This window comes from Ciconia boyciana, chromosome 8 (genome assembly GCF_034638445.1).
Source record: "Ciconia boyciana chromosome 8, ASM3463844v1, whole genome shotgun sequence".
In the NCBI taxonomy this organism is placed as follows: domain Eukaryota; kingdom Metazoa; phylum Chordata; class Aves; order Ciconiiformes; family Ciconiidae; genus Ciconia; species Ciconia boyciana.
The window spans coordinates 16,773,126-16,796,034 of record NC_132941.1 but is presented as its reverse complement, the minus strand read 5'-3'; the positions used below and the strand labels follow the sequence as shown (position 1 = coordinate 16,796,034).

Sequence of the window (22,909 nt, the reverse complement as noted above, 5' to 3'; positions counted from 1 at the left end):
TGTTTACTCACATATGCATAAGTTAATATTTTGATATCCTTCATAAGGGCAGTTATCCTGAATTCCTAAGTTCCAGATGGTTCTGTTTATCAATATATTTAACTGTGGCTAAATGTTGATCCTTCACCAAGAGAATTTTTTCATAGGCAGTAGCTGTAAGAATACATGCATGCAAAAGAATTTTTACAGATCAAGACTTACAAAGGCAAAAGGAAAAAAAAAACTTGCGTAAGAAACAGATTTTGAATGATACCAGTCTAACATTTTATTTATTGCATACAAAAGGATTTCTTTTGACAATGGAATTTTATATGAAAAGTAATTTGATGCATACTGTTGAGAATCTTATCCTCAAAGTCAAAGATGCTGCAGAAAACTTAAGGCAATGCATCTAAGCATATAAAGCACAGTAAGTGGTGGAGATTTTCAAAATCAAAAGCCTATTCTTTTTCCTTCCCTTAAATTATGGTTAAGTCACAACTTTCTGGAATAGAAGTAGGCTGCAGCTTTATTAGCCCCTGCAATAGCATGTAAGATCAGAACACTGTGACTCCTGGCAAATACCTAAGTGTTTAACATCACATTACAATGTTATGCATACATTTAAAAGCAAGACAATATCAGTAGCAGTTATAAAACAAGTCAATTCATGGACCACTAAAATACCTCTAGTACCAAGCACCCAAATCAGGTGCATAAAAGATTTAAAAAAAAAAATAATCCCCCAAACCTGTGCTTCTTTGTCCCATAAGGAAGCCAAAATAGATTTCTATCACATACCCAGGGTCTCAATTATTTCAGAGGCCCATTTTTTTTTGTCCCATGTCTCTCAAGTACCTCCTTGGAAACTTTTAAAAGTGAGTATCATCAGACTTCGAGCATCAGTGGTCAACTAACTTCTCTCCTTTTCAACAGTCACTGAAGAACAGAAAGCATCTGTTCAGTCCTTCCAGTTACTTTTATTCATTTTTACCAATGCAGCTTCAACTTCATACTCACTTTCGGTTTTTCCTACAGCCATAATGTTCAAGAAGGTTTAGCACTAAACCATGTCAGGTTTTGAAGCACTCAAGTCACGTGTTGCCTCTCTCCCATATCCCCCATCATACAAGCACAAAGTGGTTTTAAGTTCAGTTTTAGCAATGCAATTAAGCTTGAAAATGTCCATTTATCACACACGCTGGAATAAAATTTCTCTCCACTTAAAGTCTCAGTGCCAGAGGTGTTAAGTTTGTTGCCAGCAATAGACACTGCACTGGCAAATGCTACTCCTAACAGATCAAAAAAAATATAAAAGGGAAGCAGCTTTAACCAGACAAAAACAGGCATCAAAGGTAATATTTATAAATGGATCACTTTTTTAGTGTAAACATAACAGTTCATCTTCTAGGTTTACTGTAAACCATTTTACACTTAATCTGATTATGAAAGACAAAGACAGGAGAAACTGAAGGTATTTATTATTCAATCCACTTACAAAGCAGGTGGCTTAATGCAAGCTTATTGACATGTTCATATATGATCCCCGAGGAACATCTTTTCCAAAGTGACAGTAATACTGTCTCAATGTTTTTGCACATCTGCATTTTGCAATGTTGAGCACATTTAAATAAACTATAATCTATTATATGTGAAAGAATGTTGATGAGCAACTTGAATCCTGACGTGGATTAAAACCTCCTCCAAAGGCGAAATGTTAGTACATTATAACTTAATTCTATATACTATATTAGCAAATCTTAACTATAGAAAATATTTCAATCAGTGACGGACTGTTGGTAATTTATAAAGAGGGAATCTACGATCAAGGCAAAAACTAGGTAACCACATAATTTGTGTCTCCGTTTCTACAGAAATTTACAGGCTTTCAATTTACTAACAAAAATAAAACAAGAGACAAGTGGATTTAGCTAACTTTATTAACTTTAAAACTAATAAAAATCCCAAGAGAAGCCTGGAATCCTTATAAGTTCTATGAATGCATGTATATCTGCCAAAAAAAACCCAAACCAAAACAGCAAAAAACCAAAACCCTGCAGCTCTAAGTCCTTATTGAATGGTTTTATATTAAACAAACCAACCCACAAACCAAAAACCCCCTCAATGTGCGCAGATACTTCAACTTAACTTAGCAGAAGACCAAACAGATTCTAAGCTCTTTTTCCATTTCCCTAATAATTCTTTCAATCTGCAAGTATCTACAATCCAACTAACTGAAATCAACATTTAGTGTTCACTAGAGCTGTTTCACAGCAGCAAATATTTAAGTTAGGGATTCAAATTTCTAGACATAGGAAGAAAATGATAAATACAATCTGAACAGCAGTCTAAATGTTTAATATTGACATTCAAATATATCTGCATTGTGCTGAAATTTTAAAAACGAACACAAAAATCTGATCAGACAAAAACTCTGGTGATGAGTATGCTATATGTATCAGTCAAACTGAATATAGTTTATATTCTGTTCCCAGTATTAAGGATGTTATTTGACTCAGAACTGATGTTGTAAATATACAGCAGCCATTTTTTCCTAATTAAGGAATGTCTCAATACATAATATTATCCTTTTCTAGATGATCTTTATACATTTAAACTAAAATATATGATCGATTAAATTAAGGAATCCGAGGTTAGTAATGAGTGAAATCATACTTTCAAAGCTCGATACTATGTAAAACAAACAAAACAAAACAAAAAAAGAGACCACACAATTCTACTTACTAAAGCAGCTAATCTTGCCTGCAAGTTTGGGGTCACAAAGCCCATAATATGTGCAAACAAATGCAATACAAGGAACCATGCAAAAATACAGTAATGACTTAAAAGAAAAAAATGTAAAACCTAAAAAAAGTCTTATAAATACACTGAAACTCAACTGTTTTCTACATAAACTGTAGGTCTAGCATTAGTTGTACCATATAGCAGAGCCAGCACTCTAGGTTCAATGCTTCCAAATCTGCGCAGGTAAGTCATGCCATCTTTGGTTGACTGCAGTACCGGGAAGAATGAGAGGGAGCGAGAGGGAGGACAAGAGTTCTGGAAAGCGGTGTCAACTTTCACTAGGTAGTTGAGCCTCAATGTCCACTCTGCAAATGGGGCACTTCTTGTTAGTAATCAACCACTGATCTACACAAACTTGGTGGAAAAGGTGCATACATGGAAGGCGCCTGTCATCAGAACAGAAAAACATTAGTGTTAATAAAGCATTTCCATATCAACATACCCATTGGAAAAACAGTAATGTGGGTTTTGCTATTGAGGTGTCTATTTTTACATGTGCATGTTTTTCCACAAGTTTCACTAGCCTTTCCAGTTGAACCTGCATTTTGTCTAGCTCCAAGAAGAAAAGGATATGGGCAATGAAGTCAAGCATCAGATAGCTTCTGCTGTATTACACCAATTTAAACCTGTTCTAGCTGAAGTACCATTACTCCAGAAAAACTAAAACTGAGAGTCCTGATCAGTTCAGGGTATCAGCTTGGGCTCATGTTGTAAGACAGTCAACTTATGGAAGACCATAAGAAAATAACCTACATTCTACCCAAAGACAACACAGACTGAACAATGTGTGTTTTGAATTGAAACTTGTTTTATTTATTGGTTCAATGACAGAGAGTCTTTAATTGTAACTGTTAATCTAGGGAATATTGCAAAGAGTAGTGTACCATATTCAAGTATGGTCTCAAAGCCAGAACATTAACATTATATTCTGATATTCAGTGGTACTATTTACCTGACATCTTCACCTTCCTCCAATATAGACAAACAGATGGTACACTTTTCCTCTGTGTCTTCTTCTGTTCCTTCCTCCCCATCTTGCTTGCAGTGCAGTTTCCTCTGTGAGAACCAATCAGTTGTTACCTTATTAGTAGAGATGACATTATTGACAAACTGAGTAAAATCTGTTTTTAATACATTTTCAACACATACTTCTTTGAAAAAAATTAATAATATTTATTCAAATATATCTGAACCAAAATGAATGAAGAACTAGCACTTGGAGCATAATCAGAGGACATTTCAGATTTATTTAACTATTGTTAATTAAAAAGTCTACTGGACTGTGAATATATTAATTTCATATTGTTGCAACCAGTCCTTTTACTTGTTGTCTATGTATACATATCTTCATTTCATCCATGAAGAGGCAAAAAAAAAAAAATCCTTTCAAACCTAGTATCTTAAGTCACTATTTATCAAGTGTGAAAGAACACTATGTAAATGTGGATGGGATTCTATATTATGGTTATGATATAATAAACTCCAATTGAGAGACAACCTAAGTTGCCAAAATTCTGTACCAGATTCAAAACTTCCTGGTGTCCCAGTCTTCCTAATGTGATCAGAGTAAAGGTTAAAATGATACATACCAAGCAGGTAAGCATCATGAACAACTTATTGCAAAAATAAAGTCTTCCTTTATTTGACAAGTTATCACTGAGGTCTGTTGACAATTTAGCTAATTACCAATAGTTATTTCATTGCTCACAAGGCTATTCATAACTGCTGGACAAGTTATGAAATCATATCAAACCACTTTTGTTTATCACATTATAGTAGCTCTTTATCTAGGGACCAAATTTTTAATTTTCTCTGCGAAATAAGTGACATTGTATGCTTTGCTTACAATCCTTGAAGTTGCAAGATACAGAAAACACACACTCTTTGAAGCTGACATTTCTGCAGATTTAAGTTAAACATAAATGTCATCACATTTTCAAATAAATATTACAGACCACAATTTGAGAAATCCTCACCTTTTTGTATTTATGTGGATATGTGCATCTTTCTATAGTTCCCTGTGTTGCTCCACGATTAACATTGCCTAATCGTTCCTCCAAGTGAATCAGCTCCTAAAAAATTATCAAGGAATAAACAGTGTAAGAACTGTTATTTCAGCTACCTTGAGCAAATATTAATTTTATTCTAACCCATTTGCAGAATGACAAACTCTCAATTCCCAACCTGTTCAAATACAGGCAAAGGAAAAAAAAAAAAAAAAAAAAGAGTATGTTGTGTGGGAAAAGTGATGGGTTTCAGTAGAAAAACCCACACAACACTGCCTGGTATTTTAAATTATAGGGAAACACTACTTTACTACTAAAAAATTTAAAACTGTTTGTCAGCTAGGAATGGTTATTAGTATGTTCACACATACTTGTGTGTCTAATGAGGAAAATGCAATTCAAATGCACTCTATATGTATATAATTGCTTTCTAACAGTCATTAAAGCTTAGAAGAAGAAAAAAAAGTTGCTTAAGTTGAAATACAATGACTGATTTATTTTTCTCCAGCAATGAGTTTATTAGAACCATGACATGTCACTGAAGATGTTTTCGGTGGACTAGGTCATTAACTCTCTGCATCTGATACCTTTTATTTTCTCCTCTGTTTTTTTTTTTCCTTCCCTCAGTTTCAATTCCTGCGCTACATAACAAACAGGACAGCACTTTTAAAGTTGTCAAGTTTCACCCTCACTAGGAGGATCCTGGCACAGTTATTCAGAGACACCACTACTTTTTACCATATCATGTGAATACTACATCCTACTAACTGGGATGGTGGGCAGAGCAAGATGTACTGTCAGTTAATAACCACCTAAGCCTACATTGTCCAGGGCACCTTTTATTGACTGACTTTTCAATATGCTTTTATGCCAGTTCATGATAGTGAGGTCATTCTATAAAGGGTATTTTCTTTATGATTCTTTTACATCTATATATAGAACTAGCTCTACCATACACCCTCCCCATATTCCCTCATGACACATTTTGACATATATCTAGTTTTATTCTATTACAAACCTCAAAATTGCCCCTGAAAGGGCCTCTGAATGATGTTCCATCCAATCCCGATGAAATGTAACGGATGTGAGGGTAGCCCGCCATGTCTGGTACCTATTCAAACAGCAGACGTTAAGTTAAACCTATTCAGAACAGTTTCAGTATTTTACTGTTCACTTTGTAAAATTTAAGATCCTTTTGCTTTTATTGAATCACTTATTATTTAGACTCCTCAGCTTGAGCATACAATTCCAGCTGACAGCATAACACAACACCACTCTGAGCTCTCTAAACATAACCAGAAGCAAAACAGAAGTGCGACTCGATCCTCTATTATAATCTCTCCACATCTGCATTACGTATTGCTTGGTCTCACTTCCCAAGTCTCAAAATCTCAACCTACTTTGTATAAATCGCCATAAATATCTACCTGTTTTTGTAAACAAAATACCTAAAAGCTAGGCATGAAGTTACAAAAAGGACTTGATATAGATTCTGAAATATAAGTTTTTGGTACCACAGAAGAAACAAGGCTAATACTCAGTCCGGAAAAAACAGCCAATATCCTTATCTTACCCAAAACAACTGAACATCTTCAGACACACTTCAAATTTAGAGGCAGATTAAAAAAGTAACACTCAAAACTTGCATCTAAAGTCACAGGCAACTCTACATACACTCTATATTCAAGCATTCACCGACTTCCTTGCATATTAAGAGGTACAAGCAGTGAACAAAATACCAGTCTCCAATGATATACCCTACAGGCACTTCAAGCACCAGTGCTTTTCATACAGGAAAGCAGAAAGGTAGTTAATATACCAAGGACCACCTTCACAGTAGGGGTTCTGCATTCCATTTTTACCCCTGCAAGATGAGTGAATAATGGTAGTGACTTTTTGTCAGAAACATACCAGCAGCAATTTTTAATGAACAGGTGGGGGAAAAAAAAAAAACAACAACAAAACAAAAAAACCCCAAAATGATCAGCAGATTCAGTTTACTTAATAATGTAGAGTGCACTGATACGAGGACTGTAAGCAGCAGTTCATTTGGAAATAACATTAAGTACTTGAGAAGTACTATCTTCCTTTCTGTGCTATCAGCTGGTAATGTCTCTGCCACTGTATACGATAGCTCAAAATTCATCTCATGAGGCTGTCAACAAGTCAGACATCCCAGATATTATTCATGAAGTCAGGTATTCACGTGTGGCTTTTCTTATTTCCAACAGGCACTTCTAAGCTTAACATGACCATACTTTGTTTCATGGCAAAACTGGCTTTCAGAGGGATTTGGACTATATTCTTCCCTTTCTCAGAAACCTCTTCTGCTGTGTTGCCCCATACGACGCCATCAATGTATTGCAGGTATTCTGGAGCCTAACCCTGTTCCAGTGCCGTCTGGATCAGTCCATGGCAAATGGTGGGGCTGTGTTTCCACCCCTGGGGCAACCGATTCCAAGTGTACTGAACACCCTCCAAATGAAAGTAAATTGTGGCCTGCACTGTGCCACCAAAGGGATGGAGAGAAACGCATTAGTAATATCAAGTTGTGGCATACAACTTGGCTGTCTTTGACTCCAGTTCATATGGAAGTTCCAGCATGTCCGGCATGGCAGCACTCCGCAGTGGCGCGACTTCATTCAGGCCATGATAGTCTACTGTTAGTCTCCACTGTCCATTAGACTTTTGCACTGGCCATATGGGACTAGTAAAGGGTGAACGAGTCTTACTGATTGCTCCTTGGCTCTCCAGTCGACAAATCAGCTTACGGATGGGAATCAGGGAGTCTCTGTCGGTGCAATAGTGCCACTGGTGCATCGATAGTGGTGGCAATTAGCACCAGTTGTTCTTCAACCCTCAGCAACCCCACAACAGAAGGGTCCTCTGAGAGACCAGGCAAGGTAGACAGCTGTTTAATTTCCTCTGTCTCCAAGGCAGCTATACCAAAAGCCCACTGGTACCCTTTTGGGTCCTTGAAATACCCTCTCCTGAGGTAGTCTATGCCAAGGATGCACGGAGCCTCTGGGCCAGTCACAATGGGGTGCTCTTCCCACTCATTCCCGGTTAGGCTCACTTTGGCCTCCAATACAGTTAGCTGTTGGGATCCCCCTGTCACTCCAGAAATACAGATGGATTCTGCCCCTATATAGCTTGATGGCATTAGGGTGCACTGTGCACTGGTGTCCACTAGAGCCTTATACTCCTGTGGGTCTGATGTGCCAGGCCATTGAATCCACACCGTCCAGTAAACCCCGTTGTCCCTTTCCTCCACCTGGCTGGAGGCAGGGCCCCTCTAGTCCTGGTCACAGTATTCATTACTCACTTCTTGTAAACACAAGTCAGAAGTCCCTTTATTAAGATCAGAAGTGATATCAGTCCTTCTACTCTGTCTGGGGAACCATCCACTGCAAACTGCAGCAGCAATTTTCCTGGAAGAACCCCCATTTGTGATTGTTTTTCCTTGCAACTCACGTACCCACGCCTCTACGGTTGAGGTAGGTTTTCCATCCCACTTCCTCATGTCCTCTCTGTGGTCATGCAGGTAAAACCATAGGGTGCCCCATGGTGCGTACTCTCTTTATCCTCTCTCTTAGGCAGAGGAATGCTTACTCCTAATAGCTGAGATACTCCACACCTGTACAGACCAGTGAGACCTATCCTCTTTGAGTTGCTGGACCTCCCAGGACAGCGTCTCCACAGCTGAGACAAGGGAGGAAGAAATATTTTCTTTGTATTGCCAGAGATGGCCAGCCAATTAATCCACTGTTGGTTCCTCTCTATCTTTCCAGGTCAATACTGACAATGAGTTGGCATATGATGACGGTACACTCCGTACCAACTTCCGCCACATGGGTCGTGTGCACTGGACTTCATCTGGATTTTTGGATAACTGCTCACTGTCCAGGTCGCCATAAATCACCTCCAGCATGGCTGATTCCCTCAGGTACTGGATACCTCTCTCTATGGTGGCCCAGTTGCCTGGGTGATATATAACATCTTCCTTGAAGGGATATCGTTCCTTCACACCTGACAGGAGTCGCCTCCAGAGGCTGAGGATTGTGGGCCTTGTCCAATCGCCCTGTCAATGCCCCCTTCCCTAGGAAAGGATCCCAGCTGTTTGGCTTCCCTACCCTCTAGTTCCAGGCTACTGGCCCCGTTATCCCAGCACTGGAGAAGCCAAGTGACAACGTGCTCACCTGGACGATGGCTGAAATCTTTTTGCATATCTCGCAGCTCACTCAGGGATAAGGATCGGGTGGTTACTGTCTTGTTTATGAGTTGTTCTTCTTGTGATGGCCCTGCTTTTTCATCATCCCTTACTAAACGAGATGACTTTTGCTTCCAAGATTTCTTCTTGTGTATAGGTGCAACTGATACCAGCACAGGTTGGTTCTCTGGTTCAGCCACATTGCCTGCCGCCAGCGCTGGAGTAGCCGCAGTACCTGCCGTTTTGTTGTTGGATCCAGAGACCTTCTCTTCCCCTTGGGCATACTGAATAGTGTTGAACAGGGCTCGGTAGGCATGGGCCAGGCCCCAGCACGTTGCAGTGATTTGTGTGTCTCTGGAGTTGCCAGGGTGACAGCATACTTTTTCCAAATATTTTACTAGTTTTTCAGGATTCTGCACTTGTTTGGGGGTGAAGTTCCGAAACATTGGAGGAGCCCACTCTCCTAGGTACTTGCCCATACTATCCCACGCACCCTGCCACTCTTAACTATCCAGCCTTGGGGTAGATCTCTGAGTGGTATTCCTGAATAGTTGTTTAACTTTAAACAAGACCTGAAACACATTCAGGAGTAGAAGCAACAGGAACATACTGGTTTGAACATCCCAAGGATATTCAAAATTCTCAAGAGCTATTGTAAGTAGCCTGGAGGAGAAGGGGAAGGTGAAGGAAGGTGTCTCTGCCATACATTGGCTCCCCGAGGAGAAAAGGTAAAAGAGTGTAATTATTAATAGTTTCCGAGAGATGGCTCCCAAAGTACAGAGATGATGGCAGTGCTGAGCAGAAATACCAGATTAGTCTCACAATATCATAAACCAGTGTTACAAAGTGCAGCAAAATGACAACCTTGACCCAGCTCCCAGAGGTGATAAACAGCACAACAGGGAACATATACTGCAAGTAAGGTGTTATATAACACAACTCTGAGAACAAGCACAACAAATTTGAGAGGAAATTAATCAACATAGTGACCGGCAACTATCAAACTAACATAATGAATGTTTATAACAAATCTGTTCTAACGCACTCTGGTCAGATTTGTTATCTCAACCTGTTGAGCCCCACATTGGGCGCCAAAAGGACTGTCATGGTTTAACCCGGCAGGCAGCTAAACACCACACAGCCGTTTGCTCGCTCCCCCCCACAGTGGGATGGGGGAGAGAATCAGGGGGGAAAAAAAAAAAAGTAAGATTCATGGGTTGAGATAGACAGTTTAATAGGACAGAAGAGGAAGGGAAAATAATAATAATAATAGAATACAGAAAACAAGTGATGCACAATGCAACTGCTCACCACTCACTCACTGATGCCCAGCCAGCTTTCCCCTAGTTTATATAGTGAGCATGACATCACATGGTATGGAATAGCCCTTTGGGCAGTTTGGGTCAGCTGTCCTGGCTGTGCCCCCTCCCAGCTTCTTGTGCATCTCCAGCTTTCTCAGTTGGTAAAGCATGAGAAGCTGAAATGTCCTTGACTTAAGTGTAAGCACTACTTCGCATCAACTAAAACATCAGTGTGTTATCAACATTGTTCTCATACTAAATCCAAAACACAGCACTATACCAGCTACTAGGAAGAAAACTAACTCTATCTCAGCTGAAACCAGGACACATGTTTATATTAAGAAAAAATTAGCAGCTGCATTACAAAAGACCATTTTCTTGTTTGAGAAATGCAGTTAAATTTGATGCAGCTAATGAAGGCTATTTCAAACCTAAAGTTCACCTTGAACTACTATAGCTACATTAAGTTACAGCCTTAAGTTAAGTGTTCAGATTTTACAGTTTTGTTAGCTTTTTTTGTATGAAAGTTGCATCTCTTAAGAGCTGTGATACCTGTATGACTACACTCTGAGTAATACTATTCTGACCAGCACACATCTACCATAATGTACTGGGACCTACTGGCCTATACCTCCAAATCCATCCCAATTTTTACAACTAAGTGTAAAGATGGCCTCAACCACTCTGAGTCATTCAACAGTTAAAGGAACAAAACAGTAAGGCTCTGAAATAGAAGAAAAAGAGGGGACAGCATATGAAAGCTGGATGTATAACACCTGAGAGAGGTTAAGTTACCATAAGTAATTTTTTTTTTTTTTTTTTTTAAGTTGTGATCCAGAGATCTTCCTCTGACTGGCAAACTGCAGCCTAGGTTCACATATAAATTAAAGAGTCTTCCAAAGGCTTGCATCAACCCTACAGAGATTTATTACACCATAGCTAGCAAACTATAAAGTCCAGATAATTCCCTGGCCCCCCCCGAAATTCACAATCAACAAGACACTATTCAAAAAGGCAGAAGAAGCTGGAGTCAAGAGACTGGCACAGCATATCCCAGGAACTTAACTTTGATTAAGAGGTAGCTGAAACAATTTGAGAGGCACGTAAATAGCCTCCATTATGTAAGATCTATTTTATAAGACTGAAACTAAAAAAAAAAAACAACAACAACCACCACCCACCACCAAATCCCACTACTATGCATAACATGACCTGAAAATTCTATCTATGACAGCTTTGCATGTTTTAAAAACAAGCTGAATAGTATACGCTATCAGTGGCAGGTTTGTTACTTAAGTTTTAAATAGTCAAAATCCTAGACCAGTTGTAGTTAGTTATTCACCTACACAAGACTAAAAGTATATTAAGTTAAAAGCCACAAAGGGAACACTGCTTACTTCAGGTCTATATTCCATTTAAAATTTAGTTATCAGTTTAAAGCTGAAGAGATTTTGTTTTTCTTCTTCGATTATGGAAGAGAAGATGGAAGGGGGGAGAAAGAAGACCTCCTAGTTTTAACCTTCTACCCCATCCCCCCATTAAATGACAAAAAAGAACAAATCCAATTCATAAAAATAACCCTTCCTTTAACAGAGCAGATTTAAAATATAAAGCACTGACTTTTTTTGAAGTGTCCTAGTAACAAACTCATATTCAAAGCAAGTTCCTATCTCAAAGCTGAATTAAATTACAATTTCTAAATTAATGTCTGCAGACTTTTGAAACTTTACAGAAAATAACACATTATTCTCCATTTTTCTAATCCTTACTTATTTTTTGAAGCCTGAAAAATGTTAGAAGTATTCTAATCTTTGCAATTACAAGAAGTAACCAATTTTACAGCTGAACTTAGCATTCTGATCATTTACGTAAATGGATAACATCTGGAAAACATGAGACACAGCAAAGCCAGCAGTATAAAGAAGGGGACCATTTCAGGGTGTCCTCAGGGCAAATTTAGAAACATCTTCTGGAGATTTCTTTTTGGACTTTTTCTCCTTCCAGATTTCACTACAAACTAGGATGCCTTTTCCTTCCTGAAGCAACAGAAGAAAAGGAATTCTGCCTGGATATGCATTACAGCCGTAAGTATGGTTTGGCTAGTCAGAATTATGGCTGGTATGCAGTTCATTACGAAAAAGTAATGTTCCTTTTAACATCTATCTCAGCTTACTAAATTATGGATATTCCCATCCTGTCCACCACAGATGTGATAACCTGTGCTGGGCACTCTGAGTCAAAAAGCCTTTCATCAACAGTGCCAAAAGAGCAGCCAAAGTCACTCAGAGTAAACAGAAATTGAAGTGGCATCTAACAACAAGCACCAGCATCAGAGAAGAACAGAGAAACAGATAAAGCCTCTGTCTCCTGTGTCTGTCTTCTCTGATGTTTCATTACTTATGCCATGCATTGATCTTCAGTTGATTCTTCCTAAAAATGTTGTTCAAGTTCGCAGAATGGGTATTTGTCCAGAATGGAATCCATCGTAAAATCACTTTGACAGAAGATCTTTGCTCAGCACATACACAGCATTAAAGCAGTAACGATGGGAACACAGACTACTCTAAGCCAGGGTCACACTTAACGAAGTAATTGTGTTAAATCAAAGAGGGAAGCAGCCTAATCCTTGTCTACACAGATATGAAGGAAGCTCTTTTTAACTGCTTTTAATCTAGGATTCCTCCTGAAGCAACATTTGAACAGGTGAAAGTTTCTTCAACCAAGCTAACAGAAAAGGAGATTGTTTCCCCCACCCTCTATTTGGACCATCAAAGCTGCTGAACACTAATTAACTCCCCCAACATATCTTTATCATTTTGTCTCCTTGAGGATTAAAACTTCAGTCTACATTCCAACAACGGCTAGATGAAGATTAGTTTATCTGCATCCAATTAAAATCTGAAACTGATATATCAGAGTACCAGCGTCATTAAAGCCCAAATAATCCATTATGCCCTTTACGGTCTGGCAGTAATTTGAAGGGGTACTCCAGAACTGACAGAAAAAAATGCACACTGCCTGTTGGGCAGCATGATATTTCAGAAAGTGGATTCAACACAAATTAATTTTTTAGTTGAGCTACTGCGTGAGTTACTTTAAAAGACTTTCCCCCCGCCCCCCCAAATAAAGACTGCAGAACATCAACGTTTGATGACATGTGCATTGAGAATACAACTAGTGAGCCTTGTAAACTGCTATTTAGTACCCTCTGTAGTTACTGAAAGAAGAAAGCACTCCTCATAACATTAACCACTTAGAGGGTCTCTAATCACAGTTTGGCCTCTCCTCCCCTGCCCCTGTTCCTAAAGTTACAATGAAAAAACCCAGGTGACAGCTGCAATTAATCTGTTGCTCTTTAACAAAAACTAAACTGGCACTTTTTTTTAATATCCAGTTAAGTTTGTTAGATGAAAAACTTCACTGACTACTTCCTCTATATTCAAAATCAATTTTGCTGACAAATCTGCGGTACTCTCACAGACATGCAAACGAAGAAAACTTTGGCTTTCATTATTGCCATAGAAGGGGTAGAGTCATCAAAACGCATTTGTAATGCTTTGAACTCATTGTATATATAACTTCTAGCAGTGCTCTAACCTGCCTTTATGTTCTTCTAGTGCATGTAATCTGAATACACTTCAAATTAGTCAGAGACTCAGAACACAACTTCAAAGTTGTAACACTCCATCTGATCACAGTAAGGTTCAAAACAGATCCCAAACATTCGAGAAGTACTGCTTACGGCAGTCTATACACTGTAAAACATGCTGTCAGTACAATGTGTACAAAAACTCAAAATACAAACAACTTCAATTCCATTTCATCCAGAGATTCATGAATTACTGTTATGAGGATTAGATATCCCTACCCAAACACATGTTTCTGTAGAGTTGAAGAACCCTATTTCATCTGACACTTTTATAAATTAGTAACAGCAGTTACTGAGCAGAAGGGCAAGACTCCCTCAAGTATTTTATCACACATTCAGGAAATACTTCTGAAGATTCTCTATCACAGCTTTCTTCCATTCTACTGCTAAAAAGAAGATAAACAGTGGGGTCCCAACTACTGGCTTGTGTAACATTTTAGTTGTAGGAATACCCCTATGAAAGTTAAAATACAGTTAAAAGTTTCTCATCACACTGTAATATAAAGATCAGCTGAACTCTGAAGTTTCTAGAAACTTCACAGCAATAGTGGAAATAAATCCCATAATTGACTGATTAGCCCTGATAGAAAATGAGATAAAATAGGCGTATGTTTAACTTGCTGCCTCCTAATGCAATTGCAGTTCCCTGAACTATTAGGAGGGCCTTTTCTCTTTGAGAATATAAAGCAACTGATACTATCTGTTACAGTACAACACATGAAATAAATGTGAGAGAGGCAAGCCATTTTTCATCCACTTGAAAAAACAGACACCCAACTGAAGAAGAATGCAGAAAATCTTAATTTCAATAGATGATATACAGGAGATAAGGCTATGCAGTAAGGATCTTGTTAGCTACACTAAAATACCAAATTCTACAGACTGCTCTAGAAAGTCTGTGGTAAGTATGCAAGCTGTGCATCAATGAATTACCAACCCTGATATACCAGGGAAGTACTTGAGGATTATTATCATGTTTGTTAGTTAAATAGCAAGGAACAAGCAATGCAAGACCAGACTATGAAGAGACACCTATTACAGTATTGGTTGTAAATTTAGAGTTCAACCCCTAGATGTCAATTCTGGCTACTAACAGAGGAACTTTGGATGGACAAGGCTTGCAGGTTGATTTTTCATTAAAATTTTAGCATCATTTACAGATGAGCCCACAATTTTGGTTACATTATCTAGCTTTAAGAGGGTTAAATAATATGGGTTAGCCACACAGAATACCACATAGAAACACTAAACATACTCCGTTAAACTAAATTTGTCTCTGTGAATTTTCAATAAACAAAATTAAGACTATTTTAAATAAACCTACAAACACTCTTTCAAAAATAATACTCTGTAAAGTCAGAGAGTTATGCTGATTTTCCTTGGTTTTCTACTGTAGATTAAAAAAAGTTACGTGTAACAAGGGACTAGTTTACCCTCACACTTCCTGTTGTTTGTACCACTTCAATCTACAAAATTGTATACTTTATCACACAGAATTAGGTTGATGAACACCAAATATTATTTGAAAACAACAAAATCTCTAGATGGAATTCTAGCTGTGCTGTATACACACCTTAAAAATAAAGCACCAGTGCTAATCCTCATGCACTGGGTGGAAAGTTGGTACCTTTAACAAGCCAAAACTCATTAAAGAAGAATCTGAACTTTAAAAATCAGATGCAGAGGGTCAATGCATTGCAATGCAAGTGACAATTTAATTCAAACATGTTTCATTTTACAAGAGCTGAAGTTAGAAATGTTAGTGTCCTAAACTGTTTTCTCTTATTAGACATGAGCCTGTTCTAGCTCCCTACCTGGGAGCAACACACAGAAACACTGGAGTATTTTCTTCTTCAGTTGAACCACTAACTTTTGCAGCAATGTTACATGTCCAATTAAATGCAGTAAACTTTAAAATAATTTTCATGACAAACAAAATAATTACAATGACCAATGATCATCATTTTTCATAAGCTATCTCCTTACCATTAGAGGAAGCGCCCCTATTTGCAAGTGATGAAGTCGAGGAGGTGCATGGTAGTGGGCCAAGTGAGGATGCAAGGGCCCTGGAGGGTAAGTAGCTGCAGTCACACCAGCTTCAATTCCCAGTTCCCTGTCACATGAAAGAAAGTGGCATTGCAGTAAAGGTACATCTTGACACCTAGTTATAATTCCACTACTTCGGAAAGCATACAACACAGCACAGCTAGCATAACAGATTTACATGAGGTTTGTTGGTTTTTTTTTTACTTATTTAAACTTTGCTAAAAGAATCATCTTAATCCTGCCATAACTAAATGTTGTTTTTAAATAGCTGTGAAGATTTAGTATGATAAATCAGTAGAGACAATTCCACATTTATTGTGTCCAGGAATGTTATCAGTGTGGAGTCTTCACCGTAGCTCACGCTGTGGCAACGGCAACTGTCACGCATGCACCTCTTCCCTAATGGTCAAAAGTACCTTTTTTTTTTTAATAATAATAAATATATTGCAGAACTTAAATGTAACCTTCATGAGTGGGCCTGATGCAATTTTAAATAAGTTCAGACAAAGAGGAGAGAGAACAAATTAGCTTGTAACTCAAATCCAAACCTCTATTTTACAAAGAACATAAATGTAAGAATAGTCTTCAGCAATGTTTTACTTGCCTATTTTAAAATCAATTATTGAAATAACTACCTAGAGTCAGTAACACTCAATTCCATTTTAAAAGCAATGGATAAAACCCCCTAGAAATATATTTAAGATATTGAGTACTCAAAGCAATATTTCAAAGCCATATCAACATCTACAAATTTTAAACTACAGATGCATGCAGCACTTTTGAAAATCCCAGCCAGCATTATCAGCACTGTGATCAGCACATTACGGTCTTTTGTCCCGAGCCCCAAAAAACTAAAATAGTATCTGATTACTAACCAGGCAGATCTCTCTGGAGCTTGTCGAGGATGGGAAGACATTGTCTGAGGCACATGAATATGATGCCCATGACCATAATTGGGATGCATTCTGTGAGGATGCGGAGGAGGCCGTTCATGAGCACGTCTAAACAACATAAACCAGTAACAGTTAATTTCATATACTCATTAGTATCAAGAAAGCAACATCCATAATCAAAATGTTACAGATTGAACTACTGGAATGCGTTTAAAATAATAAAATTCCCCATACAGTATTTTACTTTCAACTTTGGATATAAGTTAGAAACAAATTATAATACAGATTTCACATTCAAAGACAAAGCCACCTTCAGCTACTGTGATCTGCCCTTCACTTCGCAGACGTGACTACAGAAGGACTGACAAAGTGTTTAATCCTAATCTCAAACTGCAGGTAGGAAAACAAAGGCCACATGACAGTCATGTTGAGATTCAGAGTCATTCGCGGCTATCCTGCAGTTTATTTCTAGTAAAACTATACCAGCAAAAGTAATTATGGGAAACTTAATACACTGATCAGAGGACATTTTCCTTGAAACATGTTTGCATCATAGCTCAAGTAATAAGATCACGCAGTGTTTTCCATGCCAGCTGGTATAGAACAACTACAGTTTTGGAAAAAATCTTCAAAAAACCTGCCGGCTGACTTATTACTTTACCACTTCCCAGTTACAGAAAGAAATTAACTTTTTTTATTATTATTATTCAACCTAGAAACTTGGATTTTGCCAAAAGCAGCACACTGTCTTCAGATTCTACCTTAAACTACTGTACTACCTTAAACTACTGACAAAGTAGACTAGACATTTTGTAAATTTACATGTCTGGAGAATTAAAAAGTTACTTAACAGCACACTATTCTAATCATGGTAAGTTGACACGTCTCCAGAGAAATCTGTCAAGCTTGTATAAATTATGTTAGAAGTGTTAGTTTTCTGCAATGGTACAGATCAACATGGGAACAGACCTATCAGCAGAACCTACTATTAGTCTCACCTCCCTTCAGCCTATCAAATAACTTTGGGGGAAAATCTGGAAAAACTATTTTAATTTAAAAAAAAAAAAAAAAACCCCAACCCATAGCAAAACAACTTTCACAGTTCCATAAAAACTGAATGTCATGTAGGCCCATTTTTCCTAAAATGAGTCTTAAATTAAAAGAAACACATTTTAAATTTCTATGAACGTAAAACTCCTAGGCTGTCTATCCCACACTCTTAGTATAAAGTGGGTGATCACATTTAAAACAAACAGAAAATCTGTATGTTATACAAATACAGTGCACCCTCATACACTGCCTTTTGCACATTTTGTGGCCGATTCCAAGACCCTAAGGAAGTTATAGCTGTTGCACCCACACTTGAGACATGACAGTGAGAAGAGGACTCTAACCATTCTCTACGTCCAATCCTGAAAAAGTCCTGTATTGTTAGACAGGAAGCATACAAACTGGACTATCCAATATGCTATTTCTAGAAATGAAGGATGAAACATCTTAAGAACACTTTGAGATGCTGGGACACAGAACCAAAGGAACTGCAAGTCTGCTGGAAGTCTCAGTCTGTGTATTAAATAACAGAGCGAATATATACAAGTTTCTGGTTGTCGAGTATAATCTGATTTATATGAGGTTAGGCCAAGACACCTACGATATTGATTTTGCATGCAATTTGTATGATGATTAGAGGGGAAAAGAAAGACCAACAGGTGGAACAATTTCATAAGATTACAAAAGTACAGAGGAAAAACCTTGCTAACCAAACTGACACTGTCTGACCTGAGACTGGTGCACTTCAGAGAGAATGGCAAGGGAGAACCTATTATCAACATTTGACTACAGCTTCTATACATACAAAGAAAATTCACTAGGCCAAGAAATGCCAATATTCACATTTCCAATCCCCAAATTACCAGAAAGTTTCCAGAACTGATAAGATAGCTACCACTATTGTTTTTCCTTAAAATGCTATCTTGCTGTCTCACATTCACTGGCTTGAATGTTCCAAAATTACTTTTTGTGTATGACTGCATAATCATGGGCATACACAAGCAGCACGCCTGTATGTTTAAGTTAGGCTGTTTAGAGGTTATGCCATTTGCATAGCAAAGATAACAAAAGAAGAGGTGTAGATTCAGACAGATCAAAATTTTAATGACTGAGAAAGCAGGGTTATATTTGACTTTCCTGGGGGATGGGCGGGGGGGAAGAGTCTGTCATGTGTTACTTTGTGACCAGTTACTGCCTATAGATATTCTTATGAATTACCTGGAAACTGCCTCAAAAGTTGCAGTTAAAGCAAACTTTTGTTTAAGCATTAACTTCTAAATCAGTTTTAAATTAGTTATGAGTACAATTTGTATAACAAAGTTAGGAGCAACAACTAGAGAGCTCTTTCTTGAAATCCTCTAGGATATTTAAAAGCATTGTCTCCAGAATTAAAATAGCTTCAGTTACTTTGTGACTGAGTACCAAGCCAGTACTGACCTGATTTCTGTTGATACTAGTGTCATGAATCTAGTTTAGCAACAACAGTAGCATCTCTTAAACAATATCACCAAAGCTACATCCCAACATTGGTCACATTCTCATACACGTATTATTCAGTCTCTTCCTTCTCTTCTAAAGACATAAAGGCATAGTAAAGCTAGGTGAGTATCTAAGGTTAAATGTGAATTAAACCTGGTAAACAGTCTCTTATGATAAATTGTTCATTTTATTTTAAAGCATTAGTTAGATAAAAAGAATCTTAACAGCATCAACAAGGCAAAACACACTTTCAAGGAACACATCTGAAAGGAGCTTATGATGTACTGTCTAGGCTGTCCAGCTTGAAAAGGAATTCCTGCCTGTTATCTGGAGGATGAGTAATGGGCAAGAGAAACATAAGCTTCCCTTCTCTTCCTTGCCCCATTCGTGCCTTACCTGGAGACACTGTTGAGAGATGTAATGGAACAGGTTCAGTCTTAATGCTCATGTGACTGTGATGGTATGTACAGACATTTCTTACCATGGTTTAATACTAACAGTTCCTAACCATGCAATTAACAGTTTGAGATTCACGTGCAACATTTTACAAACCTGAGGGAAATGAATTATATGTTTAGATATTGTTCTGAGTACATTTGTGACATACGTTGGGTGTTGCATCATTCTTCTTCTCTGGACCTCCATCCTCTGGATCACTTCATGAGGATGTAGCCTCTGTGCAGGAGGTGCTGTTGCAGGGATGTGATGGGATATAGGCTGGTGTGTTGCAGGAAGATGCTGTGGTATTGGAGCAGCTGCATTGGCTAAAGGATGAGTTGGTGGTGGAGGTGGAGGTGGAACAGGATGAGAAGATGCATGAGAAGAGATTGAAGGATGGAAGGGATGCACTGGATGAGGGATAACATAATCTACTTGAGGTGGAGGTTGTGGCTGTGGAGGAGGATTTCCATGAGAGTGAGGACATGCAGAAGCTTGATGGTGAAGAGGTCTGGTCAAAGAAGCATCTGCAATGAAAACATCAGGTGCTTTTAATTTGGTCAGTAGCAGGTTTTGACTTATATTTATTTAAAAGAGTATCTTCACACAGGTGCTTCAATATTATTACACTAGTGTAAACAGTGGCAACATGGGAATATGTATTTAGGTAATTTTTAAATAAAGTGATTCCAGCAATATACCCTACAAGAAACCCATGGTTTCTATAGCCAGAAGTATTCCACTTGCCAATGTTGGTTAAAAAAAAAAAAAAAAAAAATCTGTGTGATGCACACTGAAAAAGGTATATATGGTGAGAAATTTTGCTTCAAGTTTGTTGTTAAATTTTTTAAAAATTCAATCCCCCCCACAAGCCCACTATTCTGTAGAGACAAAAAATTCCAAAAATAGAAATCACAATCAAACAAATGAGTTGACACTCTGAGCTTGCTTAAGCAGAACTCATTGCGGGGACAGGACGGGTGATGGACCAAGGAAAAAGAAATAAAAAGGCATTGCTAAAATACAAAGGAGATGAAAAATATTTTCATAGTAAATACAGTTTTTGAAGTCTGAATGTTATTAAGGTCACTGAAAATAAAATATTTTAACTTCACCTCGATCCTGTTCAAATCCTCTACACAAGGTGAACTGTTTAAATACCTCTCTTAATATGTGTTTTGCTAGGCCAGTTCTAAGATCAAAGCAAGCAGACAGTAAGAGTTTTCATACATTGTCAGGGAAGCTGTTTTCTTGTTTGATTCCCCTCCCCCAGGTACCCAGTACTGATCAGTACTTACACGGAGAATGCATATAATGCCGACAGGAAGACAGCGATGCCTGAGGAGGAGGCTGGGGCTGTGGCTGCGCAACCATACTTGATCCATATCCGTCTATCGTTATTGATTGGCTTGGGCCAGCACCAGCCTGATGCCCATAAATTGCAGTTCGAGATGAAGAACCAGGACAGCAGGGGTCAAAAGCAGATGTTCCATGAAAAGCACCACTTCCATGACTTCTTATACCACTGCTGCTTAAGTCTACTGGCAATGCCTGCTGCGTAAACAAACCATCTTTTTTCAAGCAATTCTTCAGACATTTAAAACAAAGTCACCCTCAAACACAATGCGATAAAAAACAAAAATAAATACTATCACAAGCAACTGGGATCCAAAGTTTTAAGCTTTAAAGCTTGATTCTGGAACATTCTTTCGATATGGTTAACATTTCTTATTCCTAAGTTCTTGAATCTGGTGAGAGAGACTAAATTCATCACACTAGATTGTATAAAAAAAAAACAAAAACCCTATGATGGATGAATCAGTGAGTATATGGGAGCTACATGCATTGAAATATTTGGAGGCAAAAAACCAATCTTTAGCGTTTTCAGTTGTGCCTAATGTATTACACTTAAAACAGAAACCAGATTGATAGTTCTGCATGTTGTAAATTAAGTTTGTACAGTATTGCTCTTACTTATAACGATATTGTTTTAGAGCTGTGATTTTAGTTACTTAAAAAGTCTTGAAAACCAATGCTTTTAGAAGAGCAACTCTTTTAGACCTTTTATAAACAGAACATTAGACTTGATTTTTTTCTCCCCTTAAAGCAGCTCAATTATTTACACTGCAAAACTGCTATGATCAGCAGAGTATATTTCAAGGTATTTATGTTTGGTTTGCTTTAACAGCCACTATCATCTTACAGTCATTAAGAGGATGTCAGCTGTCAATGATTACTTGTTGGATTATAACTTTCTGTAAAATTTCCATTTTTTGTGTCCATATATTATAGCTCAAATTTTCCTTTTAGTTGCCTTCTATAATGCCTGCTACAGAACAAGTGAATAATCCACAATTCAACATCCTATTCTATTCTCTCATATCTATAACAACTTGAAATTGCAAAGGGAGAGTCACCAGAATTAAACATGCCTGGTCATGGTAACTGGTGCCAGAACTGCTGCTTGCTCCACAAGGTGCAGGCACTGGAGGAGGTCTCTCAACAGGGCAGCTGGAGTCACTGAATGAAGGAGATAGTGGAACAGCTGGGTGAGGGTTGTGATGGTGGTGGTGGTGATGTTGAAAGTGGTGGCCATGCTGCTGAAAGCAGCTTGTATGCGGGTGCCCCAATGCATGATGAGTCTGTGAAGGTCCTCCACAAGGAGAATGCTGAGGGCAGCACGATGGTAACCTTGGCATGGCTGGAGGGCCAGTTTCCAGTGTCGTATTAGATGCAGTTCTTCTTATATCATCTTGAAGATAAAGAAAGTTAATATTGAAGTGAAAGAAATTAGCAAAGCTGATCACCATAGTGTCTTAAATAGAAAAAAAAAAATTTACTTTACGATTAAATAATTAACCGACTGAAAAACAGATCTAGCCTAAAACAAAACACCGGGTACAAAAAGATTTAGCTATGCCTGCCAAATGAACCAAAACTGAATTGTTCAGGCGAATGCACTCATGGGAACCACTAGAGGACGTGAACTGACACTTGCCTTACTCCACTAATTTAAGATATGTTATCAGTAGGGAAAGGAAGAAAGATTGTCT

The 22,909-nt window shown here is 38.0% G+C and overlaps 1 protein-coding gene across 2 annotated transcripts in view; it reads right to left on the bottom strand.

Moving 5' to 3' along the window:
* Nucleotides 1–1,901: 1,901 nt before the first annotated feature.
* The window catches only part of RNF111 (ring finger protein 111), a 64,808-nt gene continuing 43,800 nt past the window's right edge, over nucleotides 1,902–22,909 (bottom strand). For both annotated transcript variants that reach the window (XM_072871609.1, XM_072871610.1), the window contains exons 6-14: nucleotides 22,289–22,608; nucleotides 21,155–21,410; nucleotides 20,026–20,383; nucleotides 16,872–16,997; nucleotides 15,937–16,063; nucleotides 5,809–5,901; nucleotides 4,761–4,856; nucleotides 3,737–3,864; nucleotides 1,902–3,170 (exon numbers count right to left, since the gene is read on the bottom strand). In XM_072871609.1, coding sequence (XP_072727710.1) covers nucleotides 3,053–3,170; nucleotides 3,737–3,864; nucleotides 4,761–4,856; nucleotides 5,809–5,901; nucleotides 15,937–16,063; nucleotides 16,872–16,997; nucleotides 20,026–20,383; nucleotides 21,155–21,410; nucleotides 22,289–22,608 — 1,622 coding nt within the window. In that variant the 3' untranslated portion in view covers nucleotides 1,902–3,052. The remainder of the gene's footprint in view (nucleotides 3,171–3,736; nucleotides 3,865–4,760; nucleotides 4,857–5,808; nucleotides 5,902–15,936; nucleotides 16,064–16,871; nucleotides 16,998–20,025; nucleotides 20,384–21,154; nucleotides 21,411–22,288; nucleotides 22,609–22,909) is intronic.